The 19,481-nt window shown below is 38.4% G+C and overlaps 1 protein-coding gene across 3 annotated transcripts in view; it reads right to left on the bottom strand.

The window, feature by feature from the left end:
* Positions 1–19,481, bottom strand: part of LOC120730315 (anoctamin-1-like) — a 36,691-nt gene that overhangs the window by 6,555 nt on the left and 10,655 nt on the right. For 2 of the 3 annotated variants that reach the window (XM_040026630.1, XM_040026627.1), the window contains 16 exons: positions 17,948–18,003; positions 15,539–15,580; positions 14,896–14,960; positions 12,448–12,582; positions 9,495–9,655; positions 8,695–8,777; positions 8,272–8,283; positions 6,867–6,941; positions 5,356–5,424; positions 5,073–5,274; positions 3,100–3,211; positions 2,908–2,965; positions 1,713–1,813; positions 982–1,124; positions 459–611; positions 255–307 (listed from right to left, as the gene is read on the bottom strand). In XM_040026630.1, coding sequence (XP_039882564.1) covers positions 255–307; positions 459–611; positions 982–1,124; positions 1,713–1,813; positions 2,908–2,965; positions 3,100–3,211; positions 5,073–5,274; positions 5,356–5,424; positions 6,867–6,941; positions 8,272–8,283; positions 8,695–8,777; positions 9,495–9,655; positions 12,448–12,582; positions 14,896–14,960; positions 15,539–15,580; positions 17,948–18,003 — 1,520 coding nt within the window. The remainder of the gene's footprint in view (positions 1–254; positions 308–458; positions 612–981; positions 1,125–1,712; positions 1,814–2,907; positions 2,966–3,099; positions 3,212–5,072; positions 5,275–5,355; positions 5,425–6,866; positions 6,942–8,271; positions 8,284–8,694; positions 8,778–9,494; positions 9,656–12,447; positions 12,583–14,895; positions 14,961–15,538; positions 15,581–17,947; positions 18,004–19,481) is intronic. The other variant, XM_040026629.1, reaches the window with a different exon arrangement.

The following is a 19,481-nucleotide window of genomic DNA, read 5'->3' as shown; positions in this document are numbered from 1 at the left end:
GTTAAGGTGATGTCAGGTTACAGGAAGTGACTGAAGGAGCTTTTTTATGTAATTGTTTCACAATATATATCAAGTTTCTTACTCACCATATTTGAGGAATATGTGTGGGCCCTTTTTCCTCTTTGTAAATTTTTGTTATGTATACAATTTGTTTATGGACATGAACTTAGACAAAGTTTTTTACATTAGTTTTAACACCAACACGATCGTGCATGTAGCATGTCAAAAGAATTAAACCAGCAGACATTACTTACGTTAATGATGACAGCAACCTTTGCTACCCCTCTCAGTATGTTGTACCATATTCCTGTACAATGAGAATATGTGTCAGCTAATGTTTTTCAGGTATAAGATTTCTCTTCTTATAATTAAACAAATATTATTTTCTCTTGTTATTGTGATCCTTGCTGAATAACATGCATTTTTAAACATGCCACAGTGTTTTAAATATAACCCACCGATGTCTTTAGCTCTTGCTGCCACTGGTCTTCGCAGCTCCGTCACAAATTTCTTGGCATCAAGTCGTATTTCAATGATGTTGTTGAGCAGAGCAAAGAGTGGAGCCAGCGGGAAGGATGCCACAAACAATGTAACAAAACCAAACTGGATGACTGGACAAAGGAGCAAAGCAAAAAATCAGTACCAACATATCCCTTTACCTGTGCAAATATAAATGTACTGAAAACATATTATAGACACACAATTAAATTATTTTGTCTACTATCTCTACATAAACAAAACTGCATTGAATTAGAATATAGATTAACATGGAAATCCTCAAAACCTTGAAACCACAATAAGAATCAGTATAATCTCACAACTGATCCTTTAGTCGTGATTTAGACTTTTGAATGACACGCGGCCATCAGTGTTTATAGAAAATTATCTTTGCACACAAGAAAACAGACTTGTGTTTTGCTTTGTTCATATCTAGTATTTAAGAACCAAAGTGGTGAAGGATATTTAGTGTGTAGTACTGACTCATTTCCATATATTCAGGAGTTAATCCACCAAATGGCTCCAGAAAATGGTCGGTTTCATATCTCGTCAACTTCTTCTGTCTCTCTTCTTCCTGAAAAGCTCCTTGCTTTGACCGAATGTATCGAATCAGTTTCTTCAGTTTGCTGAAAGACATGTGCACATATGAATACACAAATGCATATAGACGCACACATATATGAACAATAATGGCCACAGATCACTCTAATGGCATGTCGGTGCTGTACTTTTGGAAGTAATAAGTTGTGTTCAATCATTTCATGTATAAGTAATAACTTGGACTACAGATGAGTTGTTTGATGGTTTGATGATCCTTCTCTACAGCTACAGTCAAAAGGAGTGTGTTTTTTGTGTTGCCACAGGCTGTCAATGCTAACCTCAGCCTTGGGTGTTATACGGTTTACTCAAATTGGCATTCTGGCTTCTGCTTTTTCTAGCTGAATTATGATGCCAGTGATTACATTTGAACAGGAAAAAGTTACATTATCTCCTCACTACATAACAGTGTTTGATATGCATATCAAAAGTTGTTATTACTAAATGTCAATATGTAGGAGTGTGCACAGAATTCAAGAGAATGGAATTCAGATAAGTCTTTTTTTAAGTACTTCCTGAATATCGAGGAGTGATTATAGACAGAAGATCTCGTGCAATTACACTACAACAATGTGATGTGCAAGAGCAACAAACCAATATGAAGTGATCCTACTTACGGTATTCCAATCTCAAAAAGGTTGTTCTGGATAAGTTGCTTTCCCAACATGGTGATACTCAGCTGGATACACAGCTCCATCAGACAGCCTCCATGAGCACACTGTAAAACAATCCCACACTAAAGTCAACCACAGAAAAGAAGGAATTTTTAAAAGTACACCTAAAGCAAAATGACAGTATTCTTCGTTCTTGTTGCAAAGACAGCAACAACTGCACTTTTTTTACTGATTGTGTGGATATCTGGGCAAAAAGATGACCTGACACAGTATGCAAACACGGCCTCTCTTGTCAAGACGACACAACAGCACTTGCACTCTTGCCATCACCACTTTCTACAAAGGCACTTTAGAGAGTGTCCTGACCAGCAACATCTCACTCTGGTATGGCAGCAACATTTCTTTAGACCTTAAACACCTTCAGAGAATGGCACACTAGGAGAAATGTAAATATTTTCATTATAACACAACAGTGTGCAGAGCAGAATGACTTGCTCTACCTTGGGTCATGTAATCACAGGAAGGTTGGTGGTTTGATCCCTGCCTCCCTGTAGTCCACCCGAGTCCATGAGTTGAAATATCTTTGGGGAACTTGCCCCAGTGTATCTATTAGTGTGTGATAAATACTGGAATGCCAATTTATTAATAATGTTGCACCAACTTCATTTTCTAAGTGACTTGGTCAAAACTAAGCAGATCTGATGAGGAAATGAGTAGTGTGTAAGTGCAGATTTTACACTTGCATTTTTCTCTGGAAATAGCATTATAATTCAGAAAAAGTGAGAGGAAGATGACTGATGATGACTAATATGTTTGTGATATAAAGGTGAATCTCCAGTTAGAAAGTGAAGCAGGCTGAATGTGGTCTTTAAGATTGTGTTAGTGCTTCTCTGGATATTGTCCCCTGGTATTAATAAAGTATTCTGATTCTGATTTTGACTCTGGTGAAGTCATTTAGCTTAGGGCAACGATCTCTTTACCAGAAAATAGAAAGAACAAGCAGTTCAATAAAAATGTCATTATACTTCTAGGATGTGACTTAAAAATGTGTTTAGTACGAAAACTGGGAGAAAGTGCAGTAAAATAAAATGTATTTATTTTGTTTAAATTATCTTCAGAACAATTATACTCCAAGTCCAGTCTGAAATTATTATGAGAGCTTTTGTTTGAGGTTAATTTGTAAAAACACAAGGCTTACCTCTTCCATTCTGTAAGAGTCAAACACATATAGGTAGCTGCCTGGCCTGCCTACAAGTCTAAAATGAAAATGAATGGAAAACTGTTTAAAGTGTGAAGTATCAAATATTAAACTTTGTGCATAAACAGTAACTGATAAAATAAAAAGAAAAAAAAAGAAAAAACAAAAACAATAAATTATGAGATTACTAACCTTCCCCTGAAGAAAGCAATGTAGATGATTGGGGAAAATGCATTAACAAACTTGAGAATGAAGGTCTTGAAGATGAGTCTCTCCTCAAAACTCTTGTCAGTTTTAGGAGCCTCTATAAGGGAGCAGAAAAATTATTATTATTATTATTATTTTCTTTTTCTTTTTGACAGTTACTTCTAAACACTGGAACAAAATAAAACAACAACATGTCTCAAAACAGTTGAGATGGGGCCATGTTCACCACTGTGTGGCATCCCCTCTTCTTTTAAAAACATCTTTCATTTCTAAACATGTGGGAGGAGATCAGTTGCTGCTCCTTTGGGAGAGGAATGTTGTTTCATTCTTGTCTGATCAACAAGATCAGGCTTTAAACAGTCCTGGGTCTTTTTTTTATATTCCTGATTTCATGATACTGAAATGTTTTTATTTGTTGAAAGGTTCCCAGACTCTTGTATTACAAAGCCATGCTTTTGAATGGAGTGCTGATAAAAAAAAGTCACATGCTTTCTATCCTCTTAAGTCAGGAGGCTGCAGCATTTTTCAAGAATAATTTCAAATTTGGATTCATATGACCACAAAGTAGTTTCCCACGTTGTCTCAGTCCATTTCTTTTAACACCTGTCTGACAGTTGCATGGGCCAAACCATGGAGATGAGTGACCAAGGGGGTGTAGACCACTCCTGTGTAAGGAAGCACCCAATCATGTGCGGTCCCAGGCCTATACAGAGTCCGTGCAGAGGAGGCCAGCACCTGTCACCACAAGCCCCCTAAGCCCCACATCTCAAAACGGTAAGGCAGCACCCGCCCCAACCACCCACTACCACAAAACAGCAGCTGAAAATCAGTCTAGATTCCAGCTACCCTTTAAACCCAGATGTTCCTTTAACTAAACTTTTAGAGTGGTCATTACCAGTACTTATTGTTTCATGTTTTGCAAAAACATGATGCTAGCTATATCCCAATTCATAGGCACATCATTCGGATGACCCGGCCTTCGCGGTCTACGTGGGCCGGGTCCTCCGAAGGATGTGCCTATGAACTGGGACATACCTGGTGATTCACAGTTTAGCCATAACATTAGCATTTAGATGAGGGTTTCTACCATTTCATTTTAGCTCTGTGCTTGCATGTGTTTGGGATTCTACATAACTGATTACTGGATATGGTAAATTACCAGTTCGCAGCTGCTTTTTAAGGTTGCACATAAGTGATTTGTTGCCTTAGCAGTGACGTGAAAAACCTTTCAGATGAGGAGGGCATTGATAGCTGAGATTTGACTCATGCTTTCTCTCCTTCCCTCTGAGGTGACAAAGGCATAGAGGCTGCTGCTTTTCAAATGCCTTATTTTTCTTATTTGGCCATTCATGACATTATTAATGAGAATACTGTGTTTTGGTAGAGCAGGTCATTTACTAATCGGTAGGTTGGTGGTTTGATCTCTAGCTTCTCCAGTCTGCATATCCTTGGGCAAGATACTAACTCCAAGTTGCTCTCTGATGCATCCATCAGAGATGAATGTGTGTGATCATTAGAAAAAAAGTTCTTGTATGGGTGTAATGGGTGAGTGAGGCATGCTGCATAAACCGCTCAGAGTGCTCCAGGAGAGCAGAAAAGTGCTATATAACAATCAGTCCATTTACCATGCATAAGAGATAACTAATAGGGAAGCCCATTGGAGGGCTACACACATAATCACAGAACTGGAGATACATCAACTAACTACTATTCTTTTGCCATTCTAGCTGGATAGCTTGTGTTTTTGTTTTACTCTCAATAGACCAGACCCAACTGATATTCATACACTGGTATGAACATAGTAATAAACATTTATGTTTACATTTCATATAAAAAGGCTTTCCAATGATATAAGAATTATTGTGAAGACAAAGAAATAATTGACCAGACACAAATGTCCTTACTGTATTTGTGCTAAGTTTAGTTAACAGCATTAGCCTGTTTTATACAAAACTTACCTAATACAGTAAGCCATCGTGCCACAGCTCCATATACCTCATCCAGTATAAGGATGACCACAAGGTTGATGATGGCTGCAGTGGTTTTAACTGTCAGCTGCACATGGTTCCTTGTGATCAGACTGGAACTCATATGAAGAGCAGCTTTGGTGGAGATGCGGTAGAGGATCACACCAAACACAATGGCAAATGTAACACCAATCTGAAGGAGTAAAAGGGTTTTTCACCTTTAAACATAACATCAGTGATGTACAGTATATGCAGAGAATAAGATTTTTCCTACCATTAACAACATCATGACGATGTTAGTCATGTAGGCAGGCAGACGGTCCTGAAATGTAAGCTTTTCTATCTGAAACAAGTAAATAATAAAACAGTAAAAAAAATTAACTCAGGTCAAACATGACATGTAATGTCACCACAGTCATACTTTTAAATGTATTAAAATCAACGCAACATATTAAGAAAGCATAATAGACAAAGAGAAAGTTCCAAAAAAGGAATCAACAGCCTGATACAAGGAATGCACTAGCCAGCTCAACAATACCAACAGGCCTGAAATAAGGATGCTGACTTTAATCACTGACAGGCCAGGCCAGCAGGAGGCCTCCGTTAAAGGGACGCCACCGATGCCAAGATCAATTGATTCCCAGAAATCTGTTACCTCCAAGCCACAAGCTCCTTACAGGTGACGATAGCTCAGTCACCTGTAAGGGAAGCACTTATCTCCTCTCCATGTACCTCCTCTTTGCGATTCTGGGAGCCCTCCAGGCAACCGAGAAGCCTCTGAATTTTCAGAGGATTTCTCTCAAGAAAGACTGTTGCAGACTCTACAAACAGAGCCCACCGTCGCTCCCCTGTCGAGAGTTCCTTAAGCTCATTGACAGAACTCTGGGCAGTACGCATCCTGTTGTGTTTCAATAAACATTCTAAAGTTGCCAGTGTCTGTGGTAGCCTGCTTCTTGAGTCTGATATGAACCAAAACATGTCAAACAAAAATATAATCAGAAACCAACTTTCACTTTTAGAGCTGTTGATTCTCTGAGAGCAAAACTAAAAAACTAAATGAAAGATCAAGGAAACTGATTCAGAGCGATTTCACATGAATGGCAAACAAATCCTTGGACTATTAGATAGCTGTTAGCTCAAGGCTCTTATTATACTTTAGGAATACAAGTAAGGCCACAGTCTAAGAGTAAAGTGCTCTGTTATATAGTAAGATACTATTACATTAGCTAGAGGCAGCTGTGACTCAGATAGCAGAGGGGCAAATCCCTGGCTTACTCCAGTCTGCATGTTGAACTCTCCTTAGGCAAGATATTGAACCCTGAGTGGCCCCCAGTGCACCCATCTTAGTGTGTGTGATTGTTAGGCAAGGCAAACAGAATAGAAGGTATGCACACTCATAAATATTGGTGCTAAATATGTTGTAAATGTGCAGTCTTAGTTCTGTGCACAAAGCAAATAGAACTGCTTTTCATAATGTTTTGAAAAGATTGTTGGTGATAAAATGTTTTCCTGTGGGCTGTGCAATAAACAGTGGCACAAACAAGCATTAGATTACACAATGCAAACATACAAATACATGGCAAAGTGTCAGCTCTTGCAAGATGTTTAATAGCATTTGCAAAAGCAAATGTAGGTATATTGACATAAGACACCCTTTTTATGCACAAACTAAAGCACTCGGCAAAACAGTTTTAAAGTAAAATACAACTAGAATACTCAATAACCTTATGATACACGCAGCTTTGATAATAAAAGATTTTCATGGACAGCATAGAGCGTGTTTACCTTGTCCTGGGACTTTTGACGTTTCCTTAGAGACTTTTGCATTACTTTGAATTCGTACTCAGCCCTGGGGTGATCCTATGATGACACACACAAAAAATGATAAACAGTGGCAGTGATTCATACTAACCAAACTAAAATAGATGTTGAAGAGACAAGTCTAACCAAAAACAGTATCAAAAAAGTATAACATCAATATAATTTCAAAAAAGTATCTTTTCCCTTAATCTTTGAATTCAGGTGTTTTGGTTCCTATTGCCACAGGTGCATAAAAATCAATCTGATTGTCCTCCCAACCTCTGGTGGTTGTTTTCTCTGAAGATGTTGGAGAAAACAGCCACCTATAAGAAAGATGATGGTAATGTAGGGACAGTTATTCTTTAAGATACTAAGTCACTCTACAGGCTTGGAATACAAGAAGTCTTTTCTGAAAAATAATGTTTTTGGCTGATTTCTCCAACAGCTTCAGAGAAAACAACCACCAGAGGTTGGGAGAAAACAACTGTGGAGTCCAGCCACTACCATCATTTAATTAAAACATTTTTAATACTAAAAACATGTTTTCTTACTTTTCAGTAAGTCAAATAACTGACATCCGTAAGACAGTGAAGTGAAAAATCACAGTTAGAGTAAAAGTGAATAGAAGAGCAAAGATGTGAGCTGAAAGGAAATGACCACAGTGCAGTTTAAAGAGGAAACATTATCATAATGTACAGACTTAGCATTTATAAACTGTGTCTAATGGAACCTGGGAGTGGAGGGTCTCACAATTACTAATAATTGTGGTTAAACATGTTATAACTATCAAACTAACCTAAATACGAGACAAATTTAAAAGCTGGCTACATACTTTTTTTTGCCTGTTTCCAAGTGTGATGATCTTACTCATTGTTTGAGATGGTAGTTTGTTTGCTCTTAAACTGGACAGAACTATCTTTTTAGGGTGTCTGTATAAGGTGATAAAGTTAACATTTTATTTTGCCCACGCTCTTTTCTGATATGATTTTCTTTCATCCATCCCAGAATCCATTCAGCTTAACAGTTAGAGAAAAAAAGCAATGAAGTTGCCAAAGGGACACTGATATAAAACAAGCATTCTGGGATCCATCTCTTCATTTATTGTTTAAAGATTTGTGTCAGAAAGCACTCAAACAAGCACAATCATGAAATCAGGATTTCACAGTTATGAACCAATCAGTCAAATCATGTGTGCATTTTGTCCTGTAAACAAAATGTTAGTCAATGGTCATAATTTTATAAATGTATTTTTTTTTCAATAAATCATCTTTGGACTGTACATGGTATTAAGAATATATATAAACTGTGCAGGTCGCAGCAGCAGCAGAAAGGTTATGAAAAGTAAAGAGACAAGATAATAGTAATAAAATAATATGAATTTTCACCAAACCTTGAGAGCTTCCTGTGAAAAACAAATTCAGAGAAACAACATTTAAGTAAAGTGAAAAATGGGTCAATATGTTTTCAGTCTGTATGACAGTAAACTGAGAGGGTACTGTTTTTTTCATAATCACACTGAATAGTGAAGTCTATTCATGCTCAATGTGAGTGAACATGAATGGACAACAAAAAAATAAAAATAAACACAAAAACGTTCTTAAATGGAAAAGTCTGATTTCCTTAAATATTATTATGAATATGAAAATATGAATAGAATATGAATATTTGTCACAAAAGACAACATTTCTAGTTTGGCGACCTGGGTTCTCTTTATAGTATTGTGTATATATAGCGGATCTTTTATTTATTATGTGGGCCTTGGGCCTCTGCTTTTTATCCTTTCACACAGAAAAGCAGTTGTGTTATTACTCACTTCCTCATCCTCGAACCCTGTAAGGTCCCATTCATAGTTGAGTCTCATCTGCCTCCTTTTCCAATGCTCCATGAACATGGCAGCTTTAAAAGAGAGGTAAGAAAATATGCAGAAGCAACCAGACATCAAAATGTGCATGTTTCAAATATAAAATCTGGAAATTACACAGAACAAGAAAGATTGGTGGTAAGCACAGCAGACGCAGGTAAAGCAACAAGTGGGCTGGGTAAATAAGGCCTCACATAGAGAGATCGGCAACCACTCGTGCTTTACAGACAATCCTGGAATGACTAATTCCCTTCACATGCGTGTCTTTGGACTGTGGGAGGGAACCAGAGTCCCTGAAAATCTGGAAAACCTTTTACTGTGAGGTGACAGTGTTAGTCAATAAAAACTGTTCCACCTGCATGAGACAATTCAATTTCTTTTATAAAACATCTCCCAGAAAAGTGATCAACAAACAGAAGAAGGGCTATCAATAATCAAATCTGAGTACAACAAGCTAATGGACTCCAGACTAACTCGGGGAAGGCTGATGTCGTTACTTTCTCACATATGCACAGGTAGACTTGGGTAGCCTTTTCCCTTTAATAAGTGAAATCATCATTTAATTAGTGCATTTTATATTTACTCTGGTTGCTTTTTTTGCCATTTGTTTGATGCTCTAAAAAATAACTGTGACAAAACAGCAAAAGAAAAAGCAATCAGGGAGAGGCGTATACTTTTTAACAGCACGTTATAAAGCGGACACACATACTCTACTTTTGTTTTTTTGAATGAGCTGCTGTATCTTCACTCACCCCAGAGAGCCATGAATATAGAGAAGAAAACAGTGGCAGGATTGTCAAACAGATGACTTGCCCGGGCCGTCCCACAGGCGGTGCTAAGTTTCCAGTAGCTGCATACTCTGTCACACAGTGGACACATGGTGATGTTGTTCCTTGGATGACAAATCTCCATGCTAGAATTAACAGAAAGGCACATGCAGAGTTGTATTTTTTTTTATCACTGTTTAGATTATGTAAAATACATGATTATAACCCACCACTACTTTGCTAATGCAACCCTCACACTATCTTTAGGCTAATCTCAAATCACACAAAAATTTAATTTGTTATGGCAACTGAATAACAAGAGTACAGCAGGAATACTGACAGGCACTACAAAGAGACAACATATTTCTCCCATGCAGGCTTCTCTTCATTGGCTCCAAGTTAAATCCAGAATCAAACTAAATCTTTCTCGTCACATATAAGGTATTAAATAATCAGGCCCCATCTTATCCTAACAACCTCTGATTACCACTCCAACACAGCACTTCACTCGGTTTTTTTCCTTTTAGTTTTGATGGGGGGGGCTCAGAAAAGTATTAACACGTGTCTTGCATCTGCAGGTGATTTTGTTTCTGTGTATATGTGTGCATATGCAGATTTGTGAAGTTACACCTGTGAGCTGTATAATATCCAAAAGGCCAACAAAATGCACCACGATGAAACCCAGAAACCAAACATTTAACCAAGGGTGAATACACAAGCATAGACAAGGACAGGAGGGTGGTAAATGATGCTGTGAGGACACCTCCACCCCCAGATTCACCCAAATCACCATAGGTCAAACAACAGAGCCCTTCACTCTCAGACTCCTGACTTACTGGTTCCTACAGTTTCTAGAAGTAGAATAGGAGGCAGTCTGAGTCTGATTCCTCTCTTGTTGAAAGTGAGTTTTTCCTTTCCACTATTACCGAGAGCTGCTCATAGGGGACTCATCAGGTTACTGGGGGTTTCTCTCTCATATAAAATGTAAAGTACTGTGAGGCAGCTGTCGTTATGACTTGGTGCTATATAAAGAAATTAAACTGAAATACACTTTTTTCACATGGTCTCCCTGGATTAAATCTCTTTCTTGAGGATTTTCCCTTTTTATAAACACTGTATCCGATACATTCATATTACATAGTGGATTTTTCCAATTTTGTTTTGCTCTTAGTGATGTGACTGTAATAGTATGACAATATATACACTGGGATATGATGTTTGGCATGTTTACACACAAAAAACAGGACATACCTGATAAAATGGGATACTCATGTCCATTTAAATCAGCGATTACCTCACAGCCATCAGTCACAGGGCTGACTTTGATAGCAAATGTCGAAGTATGTGAAGTATTTTTGTTATCATAATGATTGTAACTATTCTGGTTTTTTCTTTTTTGAGATTTGCAGCTGTTATTAGCTCAGTTTTCCTAAAACAGATTCCCATTAGGCACTGATGAATAGATGGGTCATCTGGTTTGTGTTACAGTCTGTTTGCTTTCTGTTAGGATTCTGACACTTACAGTGAGTGGCATTTGTCTCCACTGGATAGAAATTTGCACTGCCAGCATGTCATAATATCCTGTGGATGATAAAAAGCAGGTGGAGAAAGGAAAGGAGGCCCTCATTTCTGTAGTAATTCATCAAACTTTTACAGTTCTCTCCTGCTTGTTGTACTTTCACTTCCTCTTTCCATTTTTTGATTTCCATCCGCTTTAAGTCCTACACTGTTAAATAGTTTTTTACTGCTAACTTCCTTTACTTAGCCTCTGTGTTAAATTTACAATAATGTATTCTTAGTGTTTTGTTGTGGAAAACAATCACAAACCGTTTAGAAGAGGGGTTGGGTGGGAATGAAAGAGTAACGTTTTCAGACTTTTTGGCATCATCACTCTATTACGTACCTACAATATCAATAGTGTGCAGTTACATATTGTAAAATGATCCGAGCAAGGCAAAAATATGGTAAGTGGCACTAGATATCAGCACAAGATAAAAAAAGGTGTGCATTAAACTCTATTAATAATAAGTTGAAACTGAACTGATGACCTGTATCTCCAGTATTTGGTGCAAATAGCACATGGAAACCACACCACACCACAATAGACCGAGTGAAACAACAAAAACCAAACAATGTGCATATGTAAAACTTTGAGTTTGTTATTTATAGTTTTAAATATGGATGAGTTATATTTCAATTCAGTTCAGTTTGATTTTATTTATAGTTTGTCACATCACAGCAGCAGTTGCCTCAAGGTGCTTTATACTTAAAGGTGAAGACCCTTCAAATATACACTGAAAAAAACCCAACAAACACATGAGCTCTGTGACCAGCAGGTGACAGCGTGAAGGAAAAACTTCCTTTTAACAGAAAGAAACCTCCGACGGAGCCAGGCTCAGGCAGGAGCCGCCATCTGCAGCAACCCGATTCGCTGTAGTCTTCAATACAAAATGATTGTCTTTTATGAACTATTTTTTTACTTGAAGTAATCACACAATCTGATTGCATGATCAAAGATAACAAACTACCTTATGTCCTTAACATTTTTCACTGGCAACAAATAAAGCTTTGTTTTCAAAGTACACCCCAGCTATAACACAGATTGTTACACTGAGTCTAAAAACCAAAAATATTCCATTTTTATAACACTATTGTTCAGGTGGATGTTTATGATGTGTATGTTTTGAAGAGGGAGGCGAATAATCATGTTGAGATTATGATCACAACTATGTGATAATAACACATGTGTTAAATAAATTAAATAAATAATGTTAAATCTTTTTCCTGCAGTGCTACCCTGTAGCTTTCCAGCTTTAACTTTTGTCACCTGTCAAACAACTGAAATGGTGTTCATTTGTCTTTAAATGTGTACATCTCTGAGGTGATTATAGTTAGAATCACATAGAACTGGAATTTTTGCACATGCATTTTTGTTTACCTTGGAATGTTGTCATCAACTGTGGCGCATCCATACAAAAAGACAATGACCCCCACTAGTGAGGCAGGAATCAGCATCTGGGTATACAGGCCTAGCCAAGCAAAGTACAGCCCAATCTTCTCACCAAAATACTTCCTAAACACCCGGGGAAACAGATAAAAAATCATTTTTATTACACAAATCGAAAATGTAGTATATTGTTTTTCCCTTATTTACCACTATCTGCACAGACACAAAGGAACGTGTGAATTGTTTCCTGCATACTCTAACAATATATCTATAATAAGTATACATCTATATTCTAGCTCATTAATATGGTTGATCCAGAAGTATAAGTTGTGGTAAGCAGGAGGCGGCTTATTGTGGAGGTGGATGATGGCCATGTAATGTCAGATGCAATATGTGGATATTTGAGCAGTTATAGTAATTAATATAGTGCTTTATCCTACACGTTTTATCAAACTCACATTCAGCCAGTTTAGAATCACCAATTAATCTTATATGTATGAGGGAGGAAGCAGGAGTAGAAGGAGAAAGTCTCGAGTTAGAAAGCCCAGGGTGTATATGTGACTAGTGTTTATTGATGATCTGACTGCTAGAAGCAACAGGATGAACAATGAAATGCATAGGGTCCTACTCTGATCTGAACCCAACATGAGTTTTAGTTGCAAGAGACAAATCCAAAGACAGAGAGATCCACAATTACAGTTTTTTCTGAATGCTTAAACCCTAACTGTGATTCCTGTAGCACAATCTCTAAAACTATTCAGACTTATAGCAAAACCATTCACTGAGTTTGCAAAACTAAAAGCACAAAAACTGCTTTGCACTCAGTTTGCAATTTTGTAACACAACACTTTGCAAAACTGTAGGCACAATTCACTGCACAACACTCAATTACCAAATTTCCCAACACACTCCTAGCAAAAGTATACACATGTATGGCTATCATTAACACTAATTTGCCAACTGTCTGGCACACTTTCACATGTGAAAACTTTGTTAGATAATTAGTTCACTTTGCAATCAGCCTAAGCACTATAATACAGGTAAGCTGTGTGTGCGGAGTACAATGGAGGGAGCAGAAAGAGTGAGAAGTAGAGGAGGCCGAGGAAGAAGACGTGGAGGTGAAGAAGTAGGATGAAGAGGACGACAAGGACAAGGAGGAGCAAGAGGAAGACGAGGAGGGGGGAGAGGAAGGGTAGGAAGAGTAAGAAATAGAATTGCTGATGACATCAGAGCTACAATAGTGGACCATGTAATCAGCCGTGGAATGACCCTGAGGGTAGCTGGCCAACGGGTCCAGCCTAACTCGAGCCGCTACACTGTAGCAAGTATCATAAGGACATCTTGAAATGAGAATCGGTTAGTACAGTCACTTCGCACAAAGATTTGTAGCACTGCCATATGCCAATGAGAAACACACCAATACCATTGATGTAAAAATACTGAAATTGTTACTTTACAGAATTGCTAGATGACCAGATGCTGGGGGCAGAGGAAGCATGTTCACTGCAGACCAAGTAACCCATATAGTCATTATGGCGATTGCAAATAATCCTATACTTGGAAATACACATTTGTGTTTGTTTTGATGTGTTTGAATAAACACCAGTACTTGAAGTTTGGATCCCTCTATGCTTATGGATCTATGACAGAAGTATGAGCTCAAACTGACATGGCCTACCTTGTGCACAGAGAAAGCAAAAGCCAGATGTGTTTTGTATTCATACCATCAGTGTGCAGTTGGCGCATTGTGTGCTTAGTAGATGATGGCTTGTGTGTACTGTTTGATACGGAAACACCATTTTTACGAAGGTGTGAAGAGTTAATCTAGCTGTGTTTGCTTTTGCAAGAGAACTACAATGTTTTGATTATTGGGTGACAGGTTTTCTTATTTATGTGAAGAGTTTTGCAAAATTAGCCAATAGTTACAAAAAATGTGCTGAAGCAATCAGAAAAAACTGTAAGCAGCAACTGAAGATGGCTGCAGTAAAGGCCTGCAAAGCATCTCAAAGGGAAGAAACACAGTATCTGAAACAGGGAAGGGGTTTAGAGCAGGGGTGGGCAATCTCAGTCCACGGGCCGGTGTCCCTGCAGGTTTTAGATCTCACCTTGGGTCAACACACCTGAATCACATGATTAATCCGTTACCAGGCCTCTGGAGAACTTCAGGACATGTTGAGGAGCTAATTTACCCATTTAAATCAGCTGTGTTGGTTCGAGGACACATCTAAAACCTGCAGGGACACCGGCCCTCGTGGACTAAGATTGCCCACCCCTGGGTTTAGAGTATATAAAAATGGCTGTAATTCCTAAATAGTTTACTTGAAAACGTATTATAAACCCCCTAAATTGAAGCCTGTCTGCACTTTAATCACATTGCAATTGTTCTAGCTGCATCATTGCAAAAGCTATGTCATTTTTCAAATTAAGGAATGTCCTTACCGCACAAGTCCGATTGGCTGGTACTTGTAGAATACGCCGTAGTTTGCCCACTCCTCATATAAAAGCTGGAGAAGATATTCACATATGTTATATGTGTGTGTGTGTGTGTGTGTGTGTGTGTGTGTGTGTGTGTGTGTGTGTGTGTGTGTGTGTGTGTGTGTGTGTGTGTGTGTAAAAATAAAGTAAAGCAAAATAAGTAAGTTGACAATAAAAGGTATTAAACACGTCACTAATTTTCTAAGTAAATCATTTTTAAACGTCCTATTGACATGAAATTCTCACCAGATGTCGGTAACAACCCATCCAATCCACACATACAAAGGAATAAAGCCATAGATGCCCAGAAATGAAACATGTAATAATGAGAATAATAATGTAATAATAATGAGATGCAGGGAAAAAGTACTAAACACATAAAGAAAAAGAGGTGCAAAAAGGCATCAAGAGTCATGACACCAGCTGAAATCTATCAGTAATTAGAAAGCAATCCTGCCACTTAGTGTAAATTAATACCAGCTGGTTCAGTCCAACTGAAGGCCTATAAAAATGTGTCTCATTACCGAGGTGCCACACAACAAACATTTCATGATGGATAAACCAGTGAGCTCTCTCAAGACTTATTCTGGCATTTTCACATTCTTACCTTTCTGTCATTGGGGTCTGCACTCTCCTCATCAATGTCTCCCTGAAATAGAATATAGGAAACTGAAGTTTGTAAACTTGGTGTTTGCTCTTACTGTAGTACTTCATCAGTGCACAATTTCTCTTGAATCGCCTGCAAATCATATTTTTGATATTGACTTATAGTGTCACTAGCAGCATGGCTTGAGGTCTAACTGTCTAACTGGCTCAGTGAATTGGACGCCCAGCTCTGCACCACTGAAAAGAAAAAATACTATAACTAGCCCAACCCCAGCAGTTAGTTCAGGCCAAATAAACTTAGCCATAACTGTCCTCCAACAGGTCCTCCCAAGCAGCTGGAAAATCAGCAGCTCGGTGACTATAAGGTTCCTCCTCACAATTTGGCCCTAAACAGAAGCACCCTGGTGCACCACAAACCCACATTTCAAATCCATTTTCCCCAGTCAGCTACACACCCGTAACTCTGGCAATTGGCCACTCCATTCTTAGACACATGACCCTGGAGACTCCAGCGACCATAGCTGATTGTCTTCCAAGTGCCAGAGCAAATCCCCCAGCTTACCTCTATTCAAGAGTGGAATAAGGAACTTAACATCCAGCAGTTTTATGGTTACAGTAATTCAGCGTGCTATAAACAAAGTATATCTATATGTGGTTTTGCTATTGGTAATTATGCATAAATCTAATCAATATAATGAATGAGATGTATTGAGATGAAAAGAGGATGCAGCATGGAAAGCGTGAGTGTGTCTGTGTATGTGCATGTATGCATGTGCACATGTGTGTGTGCCTAAGTGTGTGTGTGTGTGTGTGTGTGATAGGTGGAATAGGTGTGAGTGATGGGTAAGGGGAGAGAGGTGTGTGATACATATGACCACATGAGTATAAAAGAGGACTCTTAGGAAGGTGTGGTGTGTGTCCTCTATTGTCCTGAGGCTGAGTAGAGAGCAACAACAGAAGAAAGGACTTTGGAGTTCACAAGTTTCACCTGGAAGACCAGAGGATTAACCACTGCCCAACCAATGTGAATTTATGAATTGGAATTATACTTTTCGGCTTTTACTCTGCTTGGCTGTGTTGGATTAAGGTCTCAAAGAAGTTGGAGGACTTTGTTCTGACTCACTGCTTCCCCATTTGGCTTTATCAGGCTTGAGACAGAGATGAGTGCATTCATCTCATGACCAGTATAAGAAATCAGCATTAGCATAGAGTAGATCAGTTAGATAAGGATGTGATTATTACTAATTGAGTCAGTCTTTGTTTTGCCCCTTCTAAATTGCTCCAAATATACTTTTATCCAGTAAAGGTAAAAGCATTCATATAAATATTAGATCTTACAGGCTGCTCTTAGCCTATTTTCTCCTGGCCACTAAAGTATAACATAACCAATTTTACCCAGTGAACTGATCATAAAGAAGTGGTGCTGTTAACGGATGTGGCTGAGAAATCACACTTGACCTGCAATGCTACTTAAGCAGTGACCATCTGAGAAGGTTGGATAGACATCCAGTGAGAGCTAGGTGAGTCTCCTCAACACTGCCTTAAGAAACAGGTTCTGCATTGCCTGTCAGCGGCCTCTTGGAATCAAAAACTTGGATCTTTTGAATAAAGAGCAAGTCCAGACCTCCTGTATGGGAGTAACTGGCCAATTCAAAATGCTCAAGAACAGGCCAAATTGTGGAAAAAAAACCTCTCAAGCTCTGGAAAAATTTTTGAAATGTTTGAAGCCCATATTAATTTCTACTAGAATGATAGAAAGAGAAAAGTATGAAGAAGGAAAGCAAGAGCTCATTATCCAAGACTTACCACATCATCTATCCAACATGATGCAGGTTTAATCATGTAATGGAACTGGGTAAGTAGTGTTTGATGTGACTGCTGATAGAAGCAGCAGGATGAACTGAAGTGTACAACATATACTATCTGCTCATCAGACAGAGCTACACAGTGCAAATGGACAATGATCCAAAACAAAGTGTGAAAGAAACCCAAGAGTTTCTCAAGACAAGCAAATACGATGTTATCCAATGGCCAAGCCAATCACCTGATCTCAGTCTTTTCAGTTACTGAAGATAAAACTGAAGACAGGCAGGCCTTTAGACTACAGAAGAAGCCAAATTAGTGCAATTCATTAATGTGGTTAATGCAATGCTTTGGTTAAACCCCCTGAAGAAAAGATGAAAGTCTAAACTTCACTGACTTTAAAACCAACTGTGGTTCTGTACAGGGGCAAAATTACCAAAAAGAACCGCAAAACAAAACAAAACAAAGTTGTATACACACCACTGACGTGTCACCAGCAAAGGAACCTTTACTGTAAGGCACTGCACCACCATTTTATACTCGGTAAACTAAAACCACAAATATTTCTAATCCAATAATTATTTGCTCTAACAAAGATACTACTTACATCATGAAGAGGATAAGCTGCAGTATACACCCCACTACCAAGGAGACTGGTGATACCTGCCAAGAAAGCATAAATGCAGATGTTCATACAGATTCTAAATTATAATACTCAAGAATATGACCGCATTGGGTCATTTCATCTCTAACCATTCAATTTTTAGAATATTTTCTGTTCGGCCATCTCTGATTTGCATAAAAAATGTTGAAATCAAAAGGTGTTTCATTACCAAGGTGTCACACAAGAAACATCTCAGGATGGGTAAAACCAGCGAGCTCTCTCAACACCTTTGCAACATTATTGTTGCGAAGCAAACTGATGGCATTGTTTACAGAAGAATTTCAGGGCTTGCTTTGCAACTGAAGGATTTAGTCACCAACCAAAGGACTTGGGCATCTTGCAAGTTGTACAGAAAACAATTACTTAAATTACTGCTGCTAAAGGTGGTTCTACAAGCTACTGAATCATGCGATGTACTAAGTTTTCCTTGACTCCACAGAGACTCAAAAGTAACTGGACAATTGACTAATAAGTAGGTCAGGAATAGGAAAAGGCCTGAACACAACAGAAGACAACATAAGTGGATGAGTGCAGAATTCTTTCCTTGATTCTGTAAAACAGCTTCACAACACATAACCATGTCAAGGATGCTCTCGAGGAGGTACACATATCATTTCACAAAGTCCAAAATTGAGAAACACCTTCCTGAATGTTCATACAGAAGGTTTGCCACTGGTTACTATCAAGACCAGGAAGGCCAACATAGATTTTACCAGGAAAAAAAGTCAAAAAGAGCTTGCCCAAATGAAACTCTCTGCCCAGATGAAACCCAGATTAATTTGAACCAAAAAAATGGGATGAGAATAGTATGGAAAAGGAAAGAAACAGCTCATGATCTGAAGCATATCACATCAACTGTTGGCCATGGCTATGTATGGCTGTTAATGGAATTGGATAAGAAGTGTTTATTGATGATTCATCTGCTTACATTTAGATAATGACCCAAAGCAAACTGCAAACGTGATCCAAGAATTTCTTAAGGCAAAGAAGTGGGATGTTGTTCTTTTGTCAAGTCATATACCTGAATCCTAGACTTAGGGTTAGGGACTATAGTTAGAATAATGGTTATGGTTAAGGGTTAGGGTTTAGTGTGTGGTGTGATGGTGTTTCCAAGTCGGAAAACTATGACATCACAACAGTGAGATTGGTTGCAGTACTTGCAATGCTGAACTTGGACCAACAACTGTAATAGTGTTCCAGGAAACACAACAACACTGGAAATGAGATCATATACTGTGAGATAAGCCTCAAGACTCATTATTTCTTTGAGTCTCTCTCTCTCTCTCTCTCTCACTCACACTCTCTCTCACACACACACACACACACACACACACACACACACACACACACACACACACACACGGGCAAAAATAGTAGCCTATAGCATCACTGTGCCAAACATGCACAATCATTCAGTGATCACTTCCCACTGACCAGCTTCTAATGTGTCACACACACGTATTACAGAATGAGTGGA

The sequence above is a fragment of the Simochromis diagramma genome, unplaced genomic scaffold, assembly GCF_900408965.1.
Source record: "Simochromis diagramma unplaced genomic scaffold, fSimDia1.1 OVJJ01000293.1, whole genome shotgun sequence".
Classification (NCBI taxonomy): Eukaryota; Metazoa; Chordata; class Actinopteri; order Cichliformes; family Cichlidae; genus Simochromis; species Simochromis diagramma.
The sequence above is the reverse complement of the archived record's forward strand: the minus strand, read 5'-3'. Positions and strand labels throughout refer to the sequence as shown.